Genomic DNA, 24,336 nt, shown 5'->3' on the forward strand with positions numbered 1-24,336 from the left:
TGCTCCAGCAAGCTGCACTGGAAGGAGCAGATGTTTCACGTCTTATGAAGTGCTATTGTTCGGATTTTCAGTGAAAGAGGCTTATTTAGGCTATTTATTGAACAGTATGTTCTATCTATCCGTTTGGAACTCCTTTTGCTTTCTAACGCTGAAGGGCAGACTTCCGGCTTTGAGTCAAGAGACTAATAGTGCTCCCTGGTGCAGTTCTAGTTTAGGTTGTCTTGCATGTGGAGACTTTCCTTACCAAAGAGAAATTTTTCTGGCCTGATGTGTGTAGGGTGACCAGATAAGTGTGAAAAATTGGGACCCCTTTTTTTTTTTTTTTTGAGAGGGGGGAGGAGGGAGCATAGTTGCGTGTATAAGACACAGCCTCTAAAATCAGGATGGTCCCATTAATATTGGGGCATCTGGTTACCCTACATGTGTGAGTGTTTTCTGCTGGATTATTTCTCAATGTTGTGTGTGTTCTGCTAATGTTTTCCACACAGTGCCAGAGCTGCCAATCTTGGAGAGAAGGAACTGGCTGATACACCTGCACTACATCCGCAAAGATTATGATGCATGTAAGGTAAGAGCTGGTCAGTGGGAAATGGTTTACTTGTTTCATTGTTTAGTTCCTAAGCCAGATCTGTATTTTCTATAGGAAGTCTTAGTTGTAGTAAATGCGTTTGGCTAGGGTCTCAGCTGGTGTTAATATGTGTCGCTCTATTGACATCAATGGAGCTACAACAATGTATAGTACTTTATAGTATAGTACTTTATAGTAATTTATAGTATAGTATCTAGACCTCTGGTTAGCATTTCTAGGTATAAAACCTAAGGGGTATTTGCCGAATTAGTCGTCTTAGGTAGAGAGTAGTATGGGTCCCAACTACATTCTTTCCTGAATTGACAGAGAGAAAATATAGGTAAAGCAAATGTGAAAACTACTTTGTTTGTCTATATTTTGCCTTGTTTACAAATCTGTACAGTTTTAAGTTCTTCTTCAAGTGCTTGCATAGGTGCATTCACAGTAAGTATGGGCACGCCTTATGCACCAGTGCCAGAGAGTTTTCCCTAGCAGTAACCATAGGGATGGCCCCATCCCTGGCCAAACTCCTTCTTACCGTTAGTGGTCAAGTAATTGGTGCTCTTTGTGAACTACTACTTGATCTAACTAGTGTTTCTCAAAAGTCTTTGGACTTCTTTTCTTTTCTTCCTTTATAATTTTAAGTTTATTTCATTTGATCTGGCACTACTTTTGGGATTTTTCCAGATGGCGGGTCCCTGGGATTCAAACCTCGCCTAGAATTCAAGAAGTTTACCCCTGTTAATGACCCTCACTCCTACTGCCTCAAGTATTTGGGTGATGGCCACATCAGAGATGGGTGCTTTATCTTTCATGGCTTAAAGACTAGAATAAGACACTAAAGCCACCTTGTTCATCTAAAGGAAGCTCTTTGAAGTGCTCTCCTGGTCATATCAGCTGAAAGAGGTCTCAGAAGATCCCCATCTCTGGGTCCGTCCTTTTCAAGGCCTAGAGAATCAGAGTTCTAGCCTCAAAAGTCCAAGCAGAAGTCTGTATTCAGCTTCTTGATGTCTAGGGTGCAGGACTCTTCCACAGATGGTCAGTCAGGTACCAAAGGTAGAGGGTGCCCTGTGCCTTGCTACTCCCTGGTACTGGGTCACTCAGAGTGCCTTCTCAGGGACCATCAAGTCAGGATACTTTGGTGACAGAACAGTCTTCCCTGATCACTACAGATCAGAAGCTCATGTTGGTATCAACTATGATGGAGGCTTACATCACAGCTAGAGACTTACTATGCCTGTTGGTGCTGCCATTGCCTTTGCTTCAGAGCAAAGACCTTGTGCAGTACCAATGCAGCCTTCTAGAATAGATCATCGTACCATGTCATTCATCCATAGCACTGTCTGCCCCGGTCTTGATTCTGCCCCCTAGTGTGGGACTGGCTCTGGATTCCGTACACCACATATTATCAGCCGCCAGGAAGCCATCCATGCTGCCACTGGTACCATGTTCCTGACATAGGTCCTGATTAAGATTGCCAAAGACCCCTCCAGGCACCACGCCACCCTGTTCTCCAAGTCATCATCAAACTCTGAAGTCAACTCTCAGGTGTCCTGGTACCCAAAGTCTAAAGCTTACTCTGGTAATTGCTATCATTATTGTGGCTTTGAGAAGAGATTGTCCAAAAATTGGGACGCTTGGGCCAGACAAGCCTGGGGCCTGGTATTGTACCAGGGCGTGTGTGTGGCCTTAATAGTTGCCTTGGGGGAAAACACCTCTTCATCACCTAGCGAGGTTCTGGTATGGGAGGCATCATCCCCAGTACTGGATGACTAAAGTATGTCAGGAGTTACTCAGGAGGATGGCAGCCTCTCTGGAACTTGTAGAGGAGAATACACACAAACTCATTGACATTCTCCATCTTTCTGCGGCAGGGAAAGTAGCCCTGCCTATGAACAATGCCATCATGCAGCCAGCTGAAACAATATGGCAGACCTCTTCCTCCATTCCTCTGGTGGCCAAATGAATGGATCAGAAATACCAGGCTCCATCCCTGGAGTTTGAATATTTCTATCTACATCCTAGCTGTGGCCACAGTGAATGAGAGAAGTTGTCAGGGCCAGGCTAAGACTACCTCCAGGACAAAAAAGACTAAAAAAGCTTGATCTCTTTGGCAGAAAAATTATTCTATGCCAAATCTACAACTCTGGATTGCCAACTATCATTTTGGTTGTGCTATGATTTGTCCAACTGGGAAGCCATATCCCACTTTGTCACCAAGCTGCCTGAAGATTCAAGGGTGCAGTTTGAATTGGTCATGGTCAGGATTTTTTATTCCCAACACTTTCTCATTCTCAAAGCCAAAGGCAGTCTCATATCAGCCCTAAATCTTTGGAACCTGAACAGGTATGTCAAGAAGACGTTCTGGATGGTTTCCCTGGCCATGATTATCGTTTCTCTAGGTCCAGGAGACTGGTATGCTACCCTTATAGTATACCTTTTTCAACATCTGCCAGGGCATTTCTGCCTCTCTCCAGGTTTCATACTCTGCAGGTCCTATGTATGTTCCTCAAGGAGCATTCCCGGACCACTGTAAAGGATTGCCTCAGGATTCTAGGTCATGAGGCGGCATGTATATACGTCACCCCGCACACCAGACTTCAGACCGCTGCAAGCATGGCTCAGCTCGGTCTATCATCCTCAGATTCACCACTTGAGACAAGCTGGTTTGTGTTTCAGACACCATGTTATCTTCTCTGAACTGGTGGCTGAGCCAACCCAACATGTGCAAAGGAGTTCCCTTCGCTCCCATCAATGACTATGGTAACAGACACCTTAGCCATGGGGTGGGGAGCACATCTGTGATAAATGAAGCGAGGGGATAGCTCCCTTTTATGGACACGCAGCCAGCCAATTAACTACAAAATCCCTGTTAATCCCTGAGTCAGAATCCCTGTAAAGGGTTAAAAAAGCCCATAGGTAAAAGAAAGGGAGTGGGCACCTGTCCAAAAGAGCCAATGGGAGGGCTAGAACTTTTAAAATTGGGGAAAAAATTTCCCTTTGTCTGTCTGTGGTTGTCCTGGAGAGGAGAGACAGAGCAGCATTGCTGTAAAACGCTTTAAGCCAGGTATGGAAAGCCATCAGATCATACCTAAAAACTCCTCATTTGAAACCCCAGATATGTAAGTAGATCAAGAAATGTCTAGGAAGACGCAATTAGGTTTCTCTCTTTTATTTCTTTATGGCTTGTGGACTCCTCTGTGGTAACCCCAGGTGCTTTTGTTTTGCTTGTAACCTTTAAGCTGGACCTCAAGAAAACCATTTTTGATGCTTAATTATTATATTCTTTTTAAATCTAGCAAGAGCCTAAGTTCCAGATGTATTTTTTTTTCTTTTTGTTGTTAATAAAATTTACCTTTTTTAAGAACAGGATTGGGTTTTTGTGTCCTAAGAGGTTTGTGCGTATGTTGTTTAACTAGCTGGTGGCAACAGCTGGTTTCTTTTTCTTTCTCAGCTCTTCCCTGAAGAGGGTGTATGAAAGGGCTTGAGGGTACCTCACAGGAAGGAATTCCAAAGTGAGCCTTCCTGGATTCTCAAAGGGGTTCTGCATTTGGGCAGTGGCCGCATCTACCCATCCAAAGTCAGAGAGAAGCTGTAACCCTGGGAGTTTAATACAAGCCTGGAGTGGCCAGCATTAATTGTGCCAGAGTGGGGAATTAGGCTTGACAGCATCCAAGCCCCATCCAGGCCCAGGGGTTGTGGACTGCCCACTAAGCCAGGCTCCATATAAATGTTTTAGAGTTGCAAGTGATACTTTATGCATGTTAATAGTTCCAGTCTCACATCCAAGGCAAGACTGTCCAGATTCTCACCGATAACACCACAGTAATGTTTTATGAGAACAAGCAAGGTTGCGCCAGATCCAACAGCCTTTGCCAAGAGGCAGTCAAGTTATGGAACTTGTTTATTTGGAACTCAGTCACTGTCAAGGCAAAGCACCTACTACGGGTTCAAAATCGCCTGGTGCATTGTCTGTGCAGATCCTTCAATTTGGACCACAAACGTCTCTCAACACAAATGTTCTGGTTTGGGTGTTTCACGTAGGGGGCTTTCTGTCTGTGGGACTATTTATGACTCGGTCAAACAGGAGGTGTTCCCATTTCTCTTTCAAGGCAAGTCACAGACGTGAGTCAGTATTGAAACCTTTCCTGTTTCCAAGGGACGAGGACCTCCTCTATGTGTTCTCACTAGTGCTCCGATTCCCAGGGTCTTCATCAAACTCAAGCAAGATTACAGCAGAATGATCCTTATTTCTCTAGCTTGTCCAAGACAGGCTTGGTATTCAGACCGCCACAAACTGTCCTCTCAGGAACCCTTACCGTTGCCAGTGACCAGAGACCTCCTAATGCAGAACCATGCATCCATGCTGCACCTGAATCCTCTAGTACTGCACCTCACAGCATGGTTCATCAGTGGTTGAGGAAGTGAATTGGTCAGTGGCTGTCCAGAATGTTCTTCTGAATAGCAGAAAACCTTCCCCCAGAGCTGCCTACCTAAGTGGAAATATTTCTCCATTTGGGGAGCCTCCCATAATGTGTGTCCAACTCAGGCCAGCATTCAGACAATCCGACACCGTTTTTTGCAAATTAGAGTTCAGTCTAGCATTCAGCTCTGTTAGGGTACATCTGGTGGCCATTTCAGCTTTCCATCCTCTGATAAATGGCAAGACTGTCTTAACTCATCCCATCACTACCAGATTCTTGAATGTTCTGAAGAGATTATTCCCACCGGTCTGAAAACCAATACCTTCCTGGGATTTGAATTTGGTGTTGTCTGCACTTATGGAACCTCTCCAAGTCTTTTTTGCACCTGTCAGCAAAGGTATCATTTTTAGTGGCCATCACTTCTGTCAGGAGGTAGGTGAACTGAATGAATTGGTCACTGATTTACCATATACTGTTTCTACAAGGTCCATCTTAGATCACACCCTCAGTTCCTCTCCAAGGTGATCTATGAATTCCACATGAACCAATTTATGTACCTGCCAGTTTTCTTTCCAAAGCTGCATGCGCACAGGGTGAAAGAAGGCTCACCACTCTCAATGTATGTCGCTTGTTGGCTTTTTACCTGCATAGGAAAAGCCCTTTCAGGCCTCTTCCCAGCTATTTGTGCCATACACAGAACATATGAGGTGCCATCCAGTCACAACTCAGAGACTTTCCAAATGGATCACCAGCTGCATCGCGATGGCTTATGCTGCTAAAGGAGTAATGCTTCCTGATAGACTCACAGCGCACTCAACTAGAGCACATGCAACCTCAGCAGCATTTCTGGCACATGTCCCAATCGTGGACATCAGTACAGCCACAACATGGTCCTCAGATCATGCTTTCACCAGACATTATGCGCTCTCTGCCGCTTCAAGGTAAGATGCAAATGTAGCAAGATGGTCCTACAATCTCTCCTCCAATGAGGCTCTGAGCTCTACCTCATGAGGTGTACCATGCATCTACAGTGTAATTGACATATGCAAGCACTGGAATAAGAAAGTTACTTACTTTCTGGTAACTGTTCTTCAAAATGTGTTGCTTATGTCCATTACATGACCCCTCTCCTTCCCTGATGCATCAGAGTCTACTAACTGGTTCCAGTGTGAAGGAGCTGAAGGTGGAGCAACTCTGCCCTTTATATCTTGCTCATAACACAAAGAGCTAGATAGTCAGCAGGGCCACCCCTACATGTACCACTAAGGAAGACTCTCTGGCACCGGTGCACAAGGCATATACACACCTGTAGTGTAACTGACATGCAACACATCTTGAAGAACAGTTACTCTTAACTGTGGGGTTTTTTTCCCCAGTTGATTCTCCTTACTGCCTTTTAAAATGAAACGTTGAGAACAAAGTCAGAAGGATTGGTCAGGGCTACGGCCTATGAAAGGATATCCCTTTCTCTCTTGCTCATGAATGTGCTCATGTGCACACACTTGTGGGTACACGATCACAAAGCAGACTCCAGAAAGAAGTATATGAAGGTCTAGCATCTTAAAGAATGAGGGAATGAGTGGATCAGCCCCTCCCATTGTCACGGCCCCGGTGATCTAGTCCACTGCAGAGCATGAGGTTTAAATAGTGTTTGGGTTATTCCTTAAAAATCCATTATTGTGCAGATGTTTATTGAATGAACAGTTGCCCTGTCAAGGCTTAGCTAAGAAGTGAGTCTGATCTGTAAACTCTGATGGCAACAGTCATTTCTTTATCAGCTCTCGGAGAGAGGCATCCTCCTTTGCATTAGTTCTTGATTTTCATAACTTTGACCTGAATTCTGCCTGACTTTTTGCCCCGACTTCTGTCTATTAAAGAGTTTTTTAAATCCCCATATTTACCAATGATGCGAAGCATCAATGCAGAATGACTTGGTCTGCCACCCACACCTTCCAGAAATGAAAGGGTTAACTTGATTAGTACTTTTACACTTCCACTCCCTCCAATTTTGTTTTGGTGTTTCTGAGGGTTTTTTGGTAAATTTTACTGCTTGTTGAAATAAGAGACTGATAGTACTGGCTGTGAAATTCTGATGCCTTGGAAGCCGGCCAGATGCAAGACAAACTTCTGTACGCAGCCCTAGGCTGCGACACCCTCTGCTATTCCTATACAGTCAGTAGCATAGGCATTGGTGCCAGACTGTGTTCACTAGTTTTGTGATGCAGATACACACTTACCCGAGAGTAAACAGAGATTGTCAAAGACTTCACTTTGAAATCCAGTTCTTCATTGTGTGCATCTTCATAGATTATTTTTCAGCTTCAAATCCAGTTTCTTCCCCCTTCATCCATTTTTAAAATCCCCTCCATTTTCTGTTACACACAAGGAAGGAATAATTAAAATAACCACATGTTTTTAATTAATTAAATTCACCCTGTTTGGTCTTCTACCAAGATTCCTAAATTTTGTCAGCAAGTTAAGGAAAATTGGGGAGGAAAAACTGGGATTATAGTTCATTGTCTTTGGCACAAGCACTTTTGCTACGTGATTTTTCAGGGCTTAAAGAATTAATCAAATGTCTCTAAAAGAGAGCTATTTGTTGCCCTCTCTTGCTCTAAGAGACTGATACCGTGTGGATGGAAAAATGTGCTTCCCATAATCAATAAGAGGGTGTCACCCAGGGCTTTCTGAACCCAAAGCAGTGATAACTTAACTGTTTCTCTTCAGGAATAAATCCATGGGACACAGCTCCTCCATCTGATAAATGATTGGTACAAATGAGTGCTTTTACCTAAAACTACTGTTTTATTAGCTTTCAAGCGCATATACACTCTCATGCTGTAGCAGTAGGTTTTAGAGCATTCCAAAACTTTATAGTTACCCAGAGTTTGAGATGGTTTTGAGTAATCAACAGTCAGGTTTCTAGGGGCCCTCCTTCTGTCCAGCTGCTGGGGAGTTTAGGTGTCAGCTCCTTGCCCAAAGAACAGCTCCCTCGGGCTGTTCCGAGGTGTTTACTTTTACTTTTTTTATAGCTAACTTTTACAAATCACATAACTTATAGTAACCCCTAGTGGGTTACCAGTTTTTCTAGTTTTAGCAAATTGCTTATTATTTTTATTAATAAAAAAATCCTAATATTTCTAGCCAAAATAAACTTGTATATTAGAGGCACCCAAATACAAGATCACTATTCGTTTACCTTTTTTTATTTTATGGTTTAACGTTTTCCCCTCCTCCCATTTTAATTAGCAAAACTGCAAACGTGCAGCTATTTGTCCTTGTCTCTTAGCTAGGAATAATTTGTAGGACTCTGTGTGGTGTTTGGTTTTCAGCTAGCAGTGGCTGGACACGCAAAATGGCTGGCTACAATTATATTAAGTTCTGGTGTTACAATGAGGTATTTAGAAATGCGTGAGAGATCTTCTTATGAACATCTAATACTAATCTAATCTGTAAATGCAAAATTGCAGATTTGTGGGAGGAGTCTGTTAGCTAAAAGATCAGCAGATACAAATCCAAGCGGAAGGGCAGCCTGGGGTTTCTTTTCTCTTGTATTGTCTTGCTCTCTCACCCCGGGTTTTCTTTCGCGTTGGATCTTAGCATATGCATCTTCCATCCACACATGCTAAAGTGAGTGTGTCCTCATTTTCGACCTCACAAAACATGTCACAGTGATAAGGTTTCACTGTAATAACCTCCCCACTCACACTCCCTCAGACTCCTTATAAGCTAGATTTTAGGTCAATTTCCCCCCTTATTTTCAGTCCCTTCGTTCAGCTCCTTGCTTGAGGTGGGGGTTGCTGGTGCTGATAACATTGCTGGCAGGAGTATCAGAGCAGCACCAACTTACTGCTAGAGTGGAAAGAGATAAAGTCCCCTTTCCACCTCTCCCACTCCAATCTGCTCTACTCCTAAGGAGCCAGTTTGTGGATGAGGGAGAAACCTCAGAGCCCTTCTTCTGTGAAAGATCAGTGCAATCAATTCTTAGGCCTGGTCTACACTAGGAGCTTATGTTGAATTTAGCAGCGTTAATTCGAATTAACCCTGCACCCGTCCACACAACGAAGCTATTTAGTTCGACATAGAGGTCTGTTTAGTTCGAGTTCTGTACTCCTCCCCAACGAGGGGAGTAGCGCTAAATTTGACATGGCCATGTCGAATTAGGCTAGGTGTGGATGGAATTCGACGCTAATAGCTCCGGGAGCTATCCCACAGTGCACCACTCTGTTGACGCTCTGGACAGCAGTCCGAGCTCGGATGCTCTGACCAGCCACACAGGAAAAGCCCCGGGAAAATTTTAATTCCTTTTCCTGTCTGGCCAGTTTGAATCTCATTTCCTGCTTGGACATCGTGGCGAGCTCAGCAGCACTGGCAGCGATGCAGAGCTCTCCAGCAGAGGAGTCCATGCAATCTCAGAATAGAAAGAGGGCCCCAGCATGGACTGACCGGGAAGTCTTGGATCTGATCGCTGTGTGGGGCGATGAGTCTGTGCTTTCGGAGCTGCGCTCCAAAAAACAGAATGCAAAGACCTACAAGAAGGTCTCCAAAGCCATGGCAGACAGAGGATACAGCCGGGATACAACGCAGTGCCGCGTGAAAATCAAGGACCTGAGACAAGGCTACCAAAAAATCAAAGCGGCAAACGGACGCTCCGGATCCCAGCCCCAGACATGCCGCTTCTACGAGGGACTGCATGCCATTCTCGGTGGGTCTGCCACCACTGCCCCACCAGTGTGCGTGGACTCTGACGATGGGATAGTGTCGACTGCCGGTTCCTCTGCGATGTTCGCGGACGGGGAAGATGAGGAAGAAGATGAGGAGGACGAGGCAGTCGACAGCGCTTACAACACTGATTTCCCCGACAGCCAGGATCTCTTCATCACCCTCACGGAGATCCCCTACCAACCCTCCCCGGCCGTTAACCCGGACCCTGAATCAGGGGAAGGATCAGTTGGTAAGTGCTTTAAACATGTAAACATTTATTTTTAATGGAACAGGAATCTGAACTATGTGAAAAGAAGGTCAATATATATGGGGATAGAACAGAAATCCTCTTGGGAGATCTCCATGAAGCTCTCCTGGAGGTAATCGAAAAGCCTCCGCAGGAGGTTCCTGGGGAGAGCTGCCTTATTGGGTGCTCCGTGGTAGGACACTTTTCCGCGCCAGGCTATCATCAGGTACTCTGGGAGCATTGCCTCTATGAGCATGGCAGCATAGGCCCCTGGTTTGTGCTGGCTTTCACGCAGCATGCGCTCTCTATCTCTGTCAGTGATCCTCCTCAGGGTGATCTTGCTCGGCGACTCCTGCATTGAATTAGGGGAATTAGGGTAATGTTAGTATTGGGAATGCTTCACTGTTCCTTTGCATAACAATAAGCGTCGGTTTACAGCCACGTGGTGGAGGCTGCAGAGGGGCAGCATACAGGGATCTTTCCCGGGGACAGCCGCGAGGGGGTGGAACAGGGGCAGAGTTCATGCTTTCCGGATTGCCTGCAGCAGGAGGGCACTGCTATACATTAAGTTTTAAGCAGCCAAAAGTCTACGGCTTACCATGCCTGCCTGCTCCACAGATTCTGCTGTCCTGCCCCGCTTGTCTGATCTCCAGTGCAAGACCCCAGGCAATGAATGCGAAGGCCGAAAATTCGAACTTGTCCTGAGTGCGCATGAGATAGGTGCTGTGCATGGTCTTGTTCACAGAGACAGACTAGACTATGTTCATTGTTCGCAAAAATGTATCTTTGTAAGGAATTCACTCCCTTTTTCCCATCACACAGCTGCGACTGTCTCCCGACCTGCCCCAGCATCCCCCTCACAGAGGCTGGCGCAGATTAGGCGGCGAAAGAAAAGGACACGGGACGAGATGTTCTCAGAACTTATGGGCTGCTCCCGAGCCGAGGTGGCCCAGTAGACCCAGTGGAGGGAGAACATGTCGCAGTACCAGCACTCACACAGTGAACAGGAGGACAGGTGGCGGCAGGAACACCAGCAGGCGACTCAAACGCTGCTTGGACTAATGAGGGAGCAAACAGACATGCTCCGGTGCCTTGTGGATGTTCTGCAGGACCGCAGGCAGGAGGACAGAGCCCCCCTGCAGTGTATCTGCAACCACCCTCCCCCGCCACAAAGTCCCATACCCCCCTCACCCAAAGTAACAAGAAGGAGGGGCGCCAGGGGCCGTGAAAACTGTCACTCCACCCCTGCAGAGTGCTCAATTACCAAAAAGCTCTCATTACCTAAATTTTGAGAAGTCCTTCCCTTCCTGACTCACCCAAGCCACAATCCCAGTTTCATCCCCTAACTGTCTAGTTGATTATTAAAAATACTTTGCTGTTAATTACTGTTTCCGTCATGTTCTTGTACAGAAGACTGTGTTTGAAGGGGGGAGGAAGGGGGTTGGTAATTGCATAGGACAGTCACCTTTACCAGGGTACAGACACGGGGGCAGGATCACCAGCAGGTCACACACACAGTGCAGTCAGTAGGCACCCTGGTCGGTCTGGGAGGTGGTTTTCATGTTCTGTGTGGGTGGGGGGTACGTGACTTTGTGGCAGGGGAGGGCGGTTACAGATCTTACGCTGCGGTCCTTGTCCTGGACCACAGAGCCACGCAGCAGGGCAATCTGTAACCGTCCTCCCCCGCCACAAGGTCACATAGCCCCCGCACACAGAGTCCTGAAAAGGAGGGATGGCAGGCTCCGTTGAAACAACCAGTCCGGCACTGCAGACCGCTCTAGGAGCAGGAGCTTGTCATTCCTCGAGTTTAGAAGCGGTCTTTACATCACTACACACCCTACCCAGCACAGTCTGCGTCCCAGTTTCAACCCTTTAACGCGAAGTCATTAATAGAGAAAACGTTGTTAATTAACAATGTTCCATGTATTTTATTTTTAAACGTGTGTTGGAAGGGGGGAAACGGGGTGAACGGGGTATGTAACTGCAGAGGATAGTCAACAGTAACTGGGTAAAGAAACAGGGGCAGGTTCAGCTTCTCTGTAAAGAAACTGAACAGTCACAGGTCACGCTGCTCACTGAGGAACCTAGCTTTCAAAGCCTCCCGGATGCACAGCGCTTCCCGCTGGGCTCTTCTAATCGCACGGCTGTCTGGCTGAGCGTAATCAGCAGCCAGGCGATTTGCCTCAACCTCCCATCCCGCCATAAAGGTCTCCCCCTTGCTCTCACAGAGATTGTGGAGCACACAGCAAGCTGCAATAACAATGGGGATATTGGTTTCGCTGAGATCCGAGCAAGTCAGTAAGCTTCTCCATCTCCCCTTGAGATGTCCAAAAGCACACTCCACCACCATTCTGCACTTGCTCAGCCGGTAGTTGAAGAGTTCCTTGTCACTGTCCAAGGCGCCTGTATAGGGCTTCATAAGCCAGGGCATTAGCGGGTAGGCTGGGTCCCCGAGGATCACTATAGGCATCTGCACATCCCCAACAGTTATTTTGTGGTCTGGGAAGAAACTACCTTCCTGCAGGCGTCTAAACAGACCAGAGTTCCTGAAAACACGCGCGTCATGAACCTTGCCCGGCCACCCGACGTTGATGTTGGTAAAGCGTCCCCTATGGTCCACCAGTGCTTGCAGCACCATTGAAAAGTAGCCCTTTCTGTTAATATACTGGCTGGCCTGGTGGTCCGGTCCCAGGATAGGGATGTGAGTTCCATCTATAGCCCCACCGCAGTTTAGGAATCCCATTGCGGCGAAGCCATCTATGATGACCTGGACATTTCCCAGGGTCACTACCTTTGAGAGCAGTAGCTCAACGATTGTGTGGGCTACTTGCATCACAGCAACCCCCACGGTACATTTGCCCACGCCAAAGTGGTTCGCTACTGACCGGTAGCTGTCTGGCGTTGCAAGTTTCCAGAGGGCTATGGCCACTTGCTTCTGCACAGTCAGGGCTGCTTGCATCTGGGTGTCCTTGCGCTTCAGGGCAGTGGACAGCAACTCTCAGCGTTCAAGGAAAGTGCCCTTACGCATGCAAAAGTTTCGCAGCCACTGTGATTCATCCGAGACCTGCAGCACTATGCGGTCCCACCAGTCCGTGCTTGTTTCCCGGGCCCAGAATCACCGTTCCAGAGCATGAACATGACCCATTGCCACCATGATGTCCACGGCGCGGGGTCCCGTGCTTTGTGAGAGGTCTGTGCCACTCTCACACTTCATGTCCTCACCGCGCTGCCGGAGCCTCCTCGCCCGATTTCTCAGCATCTGACTGTGGAAGAGGTGGACGATAAGGTGCGAGGAGTTGACAACGGCCATAAGTGCAGCGATGATCGCAGCGGGCTCCATGCTCGCAGTGCTGTGGCGTCCGCACTGTCACTGACCAGAAAATGCGCGAACAGATTGCCCGCCGGCGCTTTCAGGGAGGGAGGGCGGGAGTGACGGTTGAATGATGACAGTTACCCAAAACCACCCTCGACACATTTTTTCCCCCAGCAGGCATTGGCGGCTCGCCCCAGAATTCCAATGGGCAGTGGGGACTGCGGGAACTGTGGGAGAGCTGCCCACAGTGCACCGCTTCCAATGTCGATGCTTGCCCCGTTAGTGTGGACTCACAAAGTCGAATTACTGTCCTTAGTGTGGATACACATGTTCGACTTTGTAAGGTCGATTCCACAAATTCGAGTTAAGTTAAATCGAACTACTCTGGTAGTGTAGACATACCCTTAGTCATACTCCTTTATCCTCTCAAAGGTCTAATCTGGTTTTTGAAACGTTTTCATTCTGTTACATGACCAGAGTATAGTAGAATGAAATCTTCAGATCCGCTGGCACTATGGAGTATCTCCAGCCTGATCCCAGATCGTCAGACACATGAACATAGCCAGTAAGAGTTTGACACTTTTATCAGTTCCTTCCTCCCCTTACTCCAAGAAGTATCACTTGTTCATTCTGCTTTTGTTGATTCAGTTGCAGCTGCTCCAATTTTATTCATTTCTTCACAAAGCGCCTCGAGTGGAGGCCTCTGTTAGCAGGGGATGTTTTTATAGATTCCATGTGGGATTTTCTCTGGGGAATATCTAATTATCTTTGGCAATAGAAATGAAGGGAGCAATAGTAAAAGTGCCACAGTTCTCCCAGTGCAGTCCCCCCACATAGACGGTAAAGGGGTTCTACTGAAACTTTCCCTGATAGAAAGCTTCTGTCTTGGATTTTTTCTCCCCATTCTTCTGTTGTATGGTTACCATCTTTATCGTGAACAACCTTCCCTCACACCCAGAAGGGTGATCAAAAATATTCCTTTAAAAAAAATCACACATCCATGCGCGCTGGCTACAGTTTCTCAGGTCCAGTCCTGTTGCTGCAAAAGTGCTGTGTGATGGAAATAAACATTCTTTGAAAGCTGAGCTCTGCAAATTACAAGTATTGAGAATTTAGGTATGGTTCTTGATAACACCATTGTTAAAATTTTGAAAGTCTAAAACATTAATAGAACTGGAGTTTATCCCCAGGAATTTGCTACAGCTGATGGGTGAAGTGGAAACATTTATTTCAGAAGTCATTTTACAGGGCAGCTCAGAGCACAAACTCTGATTGATGAATATTATTGTTGTTATATTGCATGCAGAAGTTACCTAGTGTCACCTTTGCCAGATCCATAAGTGGAAGGAAATCAGCAAGAGCAGCGCAGTAAGGCACTGTATGGTGTTTGTTTTCAAATTCAGTTTGTTAAATTCAGGGTAAATTAAAGATTGAAGATATTGTGCCTTTGTGTTATGAGCACTGGTATAGTTAATCACAGTACGTAGAAAACATGCTTTCCAACTAGATTGGGGTGGATATTTAGCCAGCCTGAAATAAACATCACCTTAAATATACAGTTTCTCTTTACTGAAATACTGATATCTGAAGGATTTTTATAGGGTTTTTTGTAAACTACTATATTATTGGATTGCCTATTTCTTTAATATAAGGGAATAATGTTCAGCTGTCCAACAGATGCTCTGGTGACAAGGAATTCTGTTTGATATAATTTTCACTTCATTGTTTCAGATTGCTATCAAAGAGCAACTCCACGAGACTCAGGGAATGTGTGAATATGCAGTCTATGTTCAAGGTATGCCAGATGAAGACTATGAAAATAATCTGTCATCCTGAGTTACTTCTGGTTTGAAATGCAATTCCCTGTTTTAAAAAACCAACAACCCACAAATATAAATACCATATGGGAACTCTAGCAGGACTTAATGAAAATGTGTTTGAGTGAATAGACATGCAATAACTTCTGAAATGTTTCTACTTGCCTGGTTTAATTTTGAAAGCCAGGGTTATCACTTTAATGAACAGATGAGGATTGGTGGTTCTTGTGAGTACATGGGTTTTTCTTGGTGACCTGATATCTTCAGATCTTCCTGGAACTGCTGATGCTTGGCTCTGGTTATAATTGGCCCTCTACATTTGACTGTGTCATGTGAAATGTGTTTTTTGTTAAAGCCATGTTCTCTAAGGTAACTGTTTGGTTATGGTTTCCTTTAAGGATGCATTAATGTTCAGTATGCAGTGGCTGCTGTGTTTGCTTACACAGAACATAATCAGTGCCAATTCATTGCCTTGGAATGTTATGAGAATGAAAAGCATTATCTCAAACCACCCTCGATTCTTTAGAGTACCACAATCTGTTCTAGAGATGAAATGAAAGAGATTTATTTTGTAAAGGAACATGGCCCTGAAGGCTGAAGTTCCCTGTGTCATGTTGGCAGAATGCAGGCGGGGGGATGATCTGAAGGTCATCAGTGGGCATCAGTGCCGCAGTTTAAATTGCAGTACACTGGAGCATTTCAGGGGCTAAGAGAATTTCAGACTTTCTGTTACTGAAGACTTAGGGCTCCCTCCCCTCTAAAGTGGTTTTCAGCCTCGAAGCAAACACAGTCCTGTGTGCACCCTAGCTCAGTCAGCACTGGCACCTCAGCCCGCTCAAATGAGATATGTTGCTGTAATAGAGGGAGCAACTGAATGGAAACTGTTACAGTTCATCTGTCCTCCCTGTACAGTCGAGGCCTGCCAGTGATGCAGCTTGTCTTCCCTACAGGGTAATGGACTAATTTGTCTTGTGTGTGTTGCTTTGCAGCCTTGATACTTCGTTTAGAAGGGAAGATTCAAGAATCCCTAGAACTTTTTCAGACATGTTCCATTCTAAATCCTCAGAGTGCTGACAACCTCAAACAAGTGGCACGATCATTGTGAGTGTAATTTTATTCTTACACTTTGAATTGTCTCACAGTACATGGGAAGCTTTGTTTTTGTTCCAGATGCAAAGCTAATACCATTTAGATCCCAAGTATGTTTCCTCACCATTGGCACTTGGATTGGTTTCCATAGACAAGAACTCCCTATTAAATTAGGATCTCTAGCACAGTGTATCTGTCTAGTTGTAATCATTGATGCTCTTTCATGACTTTTTTCTTCGTTGTATTTTTAATGCTTGGGGAAAAGTAATACTGATGATTAGATCAAGAGCTGTTAATGCAGGTATGTACTGTGCAGGTTTGTACCACCAAGCCCTGCCTGTGTGCATGTGATTGTGTTGGGCACCTGTCTCTTTGGGAGTTAGGCGCCTTTCTCCCTGAGTCAAGGGAGTATTGCAGAGGCAGTGCATTCATGCCAATGAAGAGAGCACTCACTTCTCTCATCAGTGATGTCTCCATGGCTAGTTGGCAGCCGGTTTCAAGTGGAGTGCCCCAAGGGTTGGTCCTGGGGCCGGTTTTGTTCAATATCTTCATCAATGATCTGGAGGATGGCGTGGACTGCACTCTCAGCAAGTTTGCAGATGACACTAAACTGGGAAGAGTGGTTGATACGCTGGAGGGTAGGGATAGGATACAGAGGGACTTAGACAAATTAGAGGACTGGGCCAAAAGAAACCTGATGAGGTTCAACAAGGACTTGCTTGCTAGAGATCACCATTGACTCACTAGAAAGAGATCGTCTTCCTACACTTAGGATGGAAGAATCCCATTCACTGTTACAGACTAGGGACCGAATGGCTAGGAAGCAGTTCTGCAGAAAAGGACCTAGGGGTTACAGTGGACGAGAAGCTGGATATGAGTCAACAGTGTGCCCTTGTTGCCAAGAAGGCTAATGGCATTTTGGGCTGTATAAGTAGGGGCATTGCCAGCAGATCGAGGGATGTGATCATTCTCCTCTATTAGACATTGGTGAGGCCTCTTCTGGAGTACTGTGTCCAGTTTTGGGCCCCACACTACAAGAAGGATGTAGATAAATTGGAAAGAGTCCAGCGGAGGGCAACAAAAATGATTAGGGGGCTGGAGCACATGACTTATGAGGAGAGTCTGAGGGAACTGGGATTGTTTAGTCTGCAGAAGAGAAGAATGAGGGGGGATTTGATAGCTGCTTTCAGCTACCTGAAAGGGAGTTCCAAAGAGGATGGATCTAGATGTTCTCAGTGGTACCTGATGACAGAACAAGGAGTAATGGGTCTCAAGTTGCAGTGGGGAAGGTTTAGGTTGGATATTAGGAAAAACTTTTTCACTCAGAGAGTGGTGAAGCACTGGAATGGGTTACCTAGAGAGGTGGTGGAATCTCCTTCCTTAGAGGTTTTTCAGGTCAGGCTTGACAAAGCTCTGGCTGGGATAATTTAGTTGGGAACTGGTCCTGCTTTGAGCAGGGGGTTGGACTAGATGACTTCCTGAGGTCCCTTCCAACCCTGATATTCTATGATCCTCTGGCTTGCTAGAGATCACCATTGGCTCACTAGAAAGAGATCCTCTTCCTACTTAGATTGTAGATCTCTTAGGACAGAGATATGTCATTGGTAGACTGCAAAGCAGTATGCAGACCTTTGGGGTATGTAAATAATATCATTCTCCTTGGCTGGTAGGTTGGTGACTGCACAGTGTGGCCTCATGCTTAAAGGGCAGAGAAAAGTAAAAATTGAAATTCTTTCACAGGTTTCTGTTGGGGAAACACAAAGCAGCTATTGAAGTATACAATGAAGCAGCTAAACTCAACCAGAAGGATTGGGTAAGTACAGAGCCTTTTGCCCATATGTAGCTCATTATAATCTTTCTTGGGGCACAGTCAAACATAGACCCATGCAACATGTTAGTATTCTGCAGGAAATCAGCCTTCCTGTCAAACCCTGCATAGTCATGTACAGTACACACTGAGCTAGATTACTTCAAGGGTGGATATGGAAAGCACCTGTCCAGCCCAGAAACCCTCCAGTACCACTGACATAGAATCATAGAATATCAGGGTTGGAAGGGACCTCAGGAGGTCATCTAGTCCAATCCCCTGCTCAAAGCAGGACCAATCCCCAGGCAGATTTTTGCCCCCGATTCCTAAATGGCCCCTTCATGGGTTGAACTGACAACCCTGGGTTTAGCAGGCCAGTGCTCAAACCACTGAGCTATCCCTCCCTATCCTGGGTAATTGGGTAACTTGTTCCACTGGTACTCAAAGTAGTCCAAACCGCCCCCAAATAACCAGTGGGCTGCACTGAGTATTGTCTGTCTTTGCAAAATTCAGGTCCACTGTTACAGGACTAGTAATAAATAAAACCCTCCCAAGTAGGAGAAGAGCTGAAAGAAGAGATCTGCAAAGAGCAATGAGTGTAAAGTGAGCTGGCGGGAGATGAGGAAAGAGACAGATCCTTGAGAACAGCCTCCGAGGGAAGTGCTGTGTTTCTGCACATGAGCTGTCATGCTGCAAGCCATTGATCATATGCATGCATAAAACAAAGTGTATTGGGCCTGATTCCCAGAGGCTCAAGCACCTGCAGCTCCCATTGACTTTATCTGTGCCTTTAGGTGCTCAGCACTTCTATAAATTAGGCCCAATATGTGTGGGTATTTGGTACCACTTTCTCTTCTTCCACCCACTCTGTGCTGAACAGCGAGTACAACTTTTTCCTGGAGCTGTGCAAATGATGGATGTTTCAGGACGCTGGCAATTCTGAAAAATCTAAAAATAGTTTCAGGTCAAACCAAAATGAAAGTGGGTTTTTTAAATTTTTGATAAATCAAAGAGTGTTTTAAAAAAAGAAAATGAATAATTTTAGGTTGAACAAGATGTTTCATTTTGACAAAATAGCAATGTTTCAGCATAAACAAAACATTTGGACCTATTTTAAACCTTTTGGATTGTTTTAAAATAAAAATAAAGAAAATTTCTATATGCAAGTTGTTTCCAACTGAAAAATCAAAACGTTTTGATTTTTTTTTTAATTTTTGTTTGTTTTTTTCCCCCCACCAAAACAATTTGGCAAAACCAACAGTAATTTGGGAAACATTTAGGGGTCTTTGAATCTGCATTTTTACCTGGAAAATGTTTTGGCCAAAAATTGTCACCCAGCTCTGCTTTTATCAAATGGATTGGCTTTCAAACCTGTTCTTTCCTAAGGATAGTTTTGCACTGCAGTTGGGAGATGTGATTGCAGCATGTGTAGACACAGCCCAGCTGTCTTTGATCTAGCTTGCTCGAGTAACAATAGCAGTGACGCCATGGCAGTAGGGACAGCATCTGCATCCTAGGCAGGTGGCACAAGCCCATGCTGCTGCAGCTTCACTGCTGTTGTTCCTCGAGCTAGCTTTGATCTAGCTAAATTAAAGCTAGTTTGAGTATGTCTCCAAGTGCTGCAAATATACCTCCTGATTGCAGTGTAGACCTACCCTAAGAAAACAAACTATCTGTGGCATGTGCTGGGCATGGCTTTAAACCTATAGTTTACTACCCCATCTGGCAGCATCAACAGGTATCTCAATAACACGCTCAGTGCTGGAGTCAGAGTTGATACTTTCACTTTCCTTGTATGGAAGCACCCTACCAACTCAACCCAGCCTTGAGCTGCGCTTTGTGTCTTTACCGTTCTTCACAACTGGAAGGGTTGTGCATAGGAGAGGGCCGTTCTGTTGTGATAGGAGGGTAAAATATTCCACAGATTAGCAGGGAGAATGCAGAGATCTACCTAGGGAATGTAGAGAATTTCTACACTGGTAAAGTGGGGTACGTTTTTAGCAGAAGAAGAAGGGAAACTTATGGGGGTGCTCTGCTGCTTGGCATTGCTCCTCACATCCCCCAGAATGGGAAAAGACAGGATGTAGCTTGTCTGTTAACAAATTCTTAGCCGTGAACTGGATTGGTGTAAATGTGCCACCAGCATAGTTAGGATGCTGAAAGGATCCCAGCCTCTTTGGTACGGACCTGTATTTTGGTCAGTTAGGCCCACTTTCAAATTGTGTTTATCATAGACTAGGGATGTTTTGAGAGGGTCTCTTGGTATAATAGAGGTCACATGTGATGGATTCATATCTCCCCACTGGGAATCCAGTGCAGTCTCAGCCAAGTATAGATCCCTTTGCACAGGCCTTCCCTCTTTTGTCCTCACTGCTCTCTTGCTGTCACCTCCCCTGGGATGTACTCTTCTTTATGCTGAGAGTCAAGACATATAGATTATCAAAATAGCTGAAGTGTAGCAAGTTCTTTGAACTACAAAGTCCATGGAGGTTCCCATCCAAACCAATAACCGTTACTAGTCTTTTTCTGATTATCCAATGTCAAGTTCACCCTTATGCAGCTTTTTCCTTTATACGTAGGAGATCTGCCACAACCTGGGCGTGTGCTACATGTACCTGAAACATTTCAACAAGGTAACTCGAGTGCTTGTCTTGTCCAAACAACATCACTGAGAGCCTGTCTACATGGTGTGGCAATGCGCACCAGATGGGTGTGAATTCTAATGCGTACCAACGTGTTGTGCACTAGCTAGTCCGTGTAGACGCTGCTGGTGTGCACTAAAACTTCTCACATTAGGGAAGTTTTAGTGTGCACCAGCAGGGTCTACACAGGCCAGATAGTGTGCAACAGAATTCACATGCTGTAGAATTCACACTCCTCTGGTGCGCATTACCCCACCATATAGACAAGCCTTAAGACATCACTAGAGACCTGATTCTCTTTTCAGTAGTTCTACTAATAAAGGGATCACGTACAGTCAGGCTGGTTTCTTAGCTGTTTCAAATGTTTGATCTGTTGTGATAATGGGGTCTACAAATTTACCCTAATTGTGAGTTCAACTATAAAAAGTGAGTGAAAGTAAAATGTTGATGGAAACAAAATAAATGTTGATGGGAAAAGGTACAAAATGGAGAGACAAATCTAAATTAGTGCAAACAAAACGACCTGTTGACATACCTCAAGGATTGTTGAGATCATGCCTAGTAAACAAGAGAAGTGTGGGACTGGAAATCCGTGAACCAAAATAGGTTTGTTGGAAATTAGGCCTAATTGGTGGACAAAATAATGATGGGATAATCTGCCCATCACTTGACTTTTGGGGTTCTCAAAAAGACTTTGAGAGATGAAAATAAGCAGAGGGGCTACCACAACGCTGATTGACAGGCAGGAAAGGAGCAAGCTTCACTATCATGGCTGCCATCCCCACCATCTCCGGGGACCCCAGACTTTCTTCATCCTAATACTGAGAAATGGCCTGACCAGACCGAGCCAGAAAGAGGGACCCGGATGACACTGCCACTTCCATTGGCTTGGCTAAATCTCGAACGCTAACTGGGATGTGAGACTTCATCTGCCCCACACCCTTTCTTGCGTGTTCTTTTCCTGACCCACCTTATTTCTTCTCTTTCCTATCTTTCTCTTGCTTTATGTCTAATAAGAGTATGGCTCAGCTGACCAAAATGGAATATTTTGCAAAACTGCTCTAAATCTGTGACCACAAAGAGGCAGGTAAAAGCAATGCCCTAAATAGCCTGATGCTGGTGCAAGTTTGCCAACTCTCTCAGTGGCTGATAAGACTGTGTGCTGGGCCTGTGTTTTTCCAGCAGAGAGGTTGTAAGTGAGAATCAACACCAGAGACAGAAATTGCATTTCCTATCTTTGATGTTCTTTTCTTTCCCCTTCTATGTGTGTGTCTTGTTTTGCCTTCTAGGAAACAGGATCAGACTTTAATGACAGCTCCATCCCATCTCAATTAACTTGTCTTTTCCCCCAAAGGACAGTTATTACCTTCTTTAATACCATCTAGGAGACTTTCAAACAAAGGAGAGTTTTCTTCTAAAGACTCTCTACAGCTAAAGGGAAAAGGAACAAGAGATGTTAAAATGAAAGCCTCACTTAATTCTTTTCATTTCTAATGCTTTAGGTGTTTTTCCCTCCTTCTTATATCTGTACTGAAAGGTTACAAAGAATTTTTAATGGTGTGTTTACCGTGGCACTAAGCAGGCTGAGGTCTCTGTATATCAAACCCAAACCTTGTTTAAAACTGTTTAATGTTGCACAGTTAGGGTATGGGTACGTCTACACTACCCGCCGGATCGGCGGGTAGTGATCGATCTATCGGGGATTGATTTATCGCGTCTAGTGTAGATGTGATAAAATCAATCCTTGATTGCTCTGCCATCGACTCCGGAACTCCACCATGGCGAGAGGCGGAAGCGGAGTCGACGGAGGAGTGGCAGCGGTCGTCTTGCCGCTGTCCTCACGGCCATGTAAATCGACCTAAGATACGCCAACTTCAGCTACGCTATTCGCGTAGCTGAAGTTGCGTATCTTAGGTTGACACCCCACCCCCCACAGTGTAGACCTAGCCTATGTCTACACTGTGAAATTAGGTTGAATTTATAGAAGTCAATTTTTTAGAAATTGATTTTATACAGTCGATTGTGTAAGTCCCCACTTAAGACCATTAAGACCATTAACTCGGCGGAGTGCGTCCACATTACCGAGGCTGGCATCGACTTCCGGAGCATTGCACTGTGGTAGCTATCCCACAGTTTCTGCAGTCTCCCCACCCATTGGAATTGTGGGTTGAGATCCCAATGCCTGATGAGTCAAAAACATTGTCGCGGATGGTTCTGGGTACATGTGGTCAGGCACCCTCCCGCCCCCACCCCGGTGAAAGCAATGGCAAACAATCATTTCTCACCTTTTTTCCTGGGTTACCCGTGCAGACGCAATACCACGGCAAGCATGGAGCCCGCTCAGCTCACCGTCACTGTACATCTCCTGGGTGCTGGCAGACGTGGTACTGCATTGCTACACAGCAGCAGCTCATTGCCTTTTGGCAGCAAACGGTGCATTACGATTGGTAGCCATCGTCGTCGTACTCCTGGGTGCTCTTTTAGCCAACCTCGGTGAGGTCAGTCGGGGCATCTGGGTAGACATGGGTGCTCCTGGCAGACCTCAGTGAGGTCTGTCAGGGGTGCCTGGACATAAATGGGAGTGACTCCAGGTAATTCTCTTTTTAAGTTTCGTCTCCTGGAGATTCAGTCCTGCCTGCAGTCGTACTGCACCGTCTTCTGACAACCAGCCAGGAGCCAGCGATGGCTAGCAATCGTACTGCACCGTCCTCTGGCAAGCAGCCAGGAGACGACGATGGCTAGCAATTGTAGTGCACCATCTTCTGGCGAACAGTCAGGAGACAACGATGCCTAGCAGTCATACTGCAACGTCTGCTGCCAGCCTAAGATGTATGAGAGAGATGGAGTGGATCAAAACAAGAAAGAGACCAGATTTGTTGTGTATTCATTTGCTCCCCCCTTCCCTCACTCCCTCCGTGAAATCAACGGCTGACAGTTGTTTCGGTGAGGTCTGTCAGGAGCACCTTGAAAAGTTTAATGGAGATTCAGTCCTGCCTGGAATAGTGGGGGGGGATAGCTCAGTGGTTTGAGCATTGGCCTGCTAAACCCAGGGTTTTGAGTTCAATCCTCAAGGGGGCCATTCTGTGTGACAGTTGTGTGTGTTTTTCCTTGATGCAAACCCATCCCCTTTGTTGATTTTAATTCCCTGTAAGCCAGCCCTGTAAGCCATGTCATCAGTCGCCCCTCCCTCAGCACTGCTGTGAGTCCCTGTTATAGCCTCTGTCCTTCATGCCCTTGGAGATTTTTTTCAAATGTTTGGGCATTTCGTCTTTTGAAACGGAGTTCTGATAGCATGGATTCACCTCCCCATACAATGATCAGATCCCATTCCTCCAGATCAGTCCATGCTGGAGCTCTTTTGCGATTCTGGGACTCCATCATGGTCACCTCTGCTGATGAGATCTGCACTCACCTGCAGATTGCCACGCTGGCCAAACAGGAAATGAGATTCAAAAGTTGGCGGGCCTTTTCCTGTCTACCTGGCCAGTGCATCTGAGTTGAGAGCGCTGTCCAGAGCGGTCACAATGGAGCACTCTGGAATAGCTCCCGGAGGCCAATACCATTGAATTACAACCACACTACCCCAAATTCAAGTCAAGGAAAGTGTGGGCCCCTTGCTGAATGAGGGAGGGAACCTAGTGACAGAGGATGTGGAGAAAGCTAGTGTACTCAATGCTTTTTTTGCCTCTGTCTTCACAGACAAGGTCAGCTCCCAGACAGCTGCA

The 24,336-nt window shown here is 45.7% G+C and overlaps 1 protein-coding gene across 2 annotated transcripts in view; it reads left to right on the forward strand.

Annotated features, from left to right (window-relative positions):
- The window catches only part of BBS4 (Bardet-Biedl syndrome 4), a 94,807-nt gene that overhangs the window by 44,133 nt on the left and 26,338 nt on the right, over window positions 1-24,336 (forward strand). The window contains exons 3-7 of one of the 2 annotated variants that reach the window (XM_039491429.1): window positions 489-568; window positions 14,988-15,051; window positions 16,063-16,174; window positions 17,903-17,975; window positions 20,549-20,602. In XM_039491429.1, coding sequence (XP_039347363.1) covers window positions 489-568; window positions 14,988-15,051; window positions 16,063-16,174; window positions 17,903-17,975; window positions 20,549-20,602 — 383 coding nt within the window. The remainder of the gene's footprint in view (window positions 1-488; window positions 569-14,987; window positions 15,052-16,062; window positions 16,175-17,902; window positions 17,976-20,548; window positions 20,603-24,336) is intronic. The other variant, XM_039491430.1, reaches the window with a different exon arrangement.

The sequence above is a fragment of the Mauremys reevesii genome, linkage group 10, assembly GCF_016161935.1.
Source record: "Mauremys reevesii isolate NIE-2019 linkage group 10, ASM1616193v1, whole genome shotgun sequence".
Lineage (NCBI taxonomy): Eukaryota > Metazoa > Chordata > Testudines > Geoemydidae > Mauremys > Mauremys reevesii.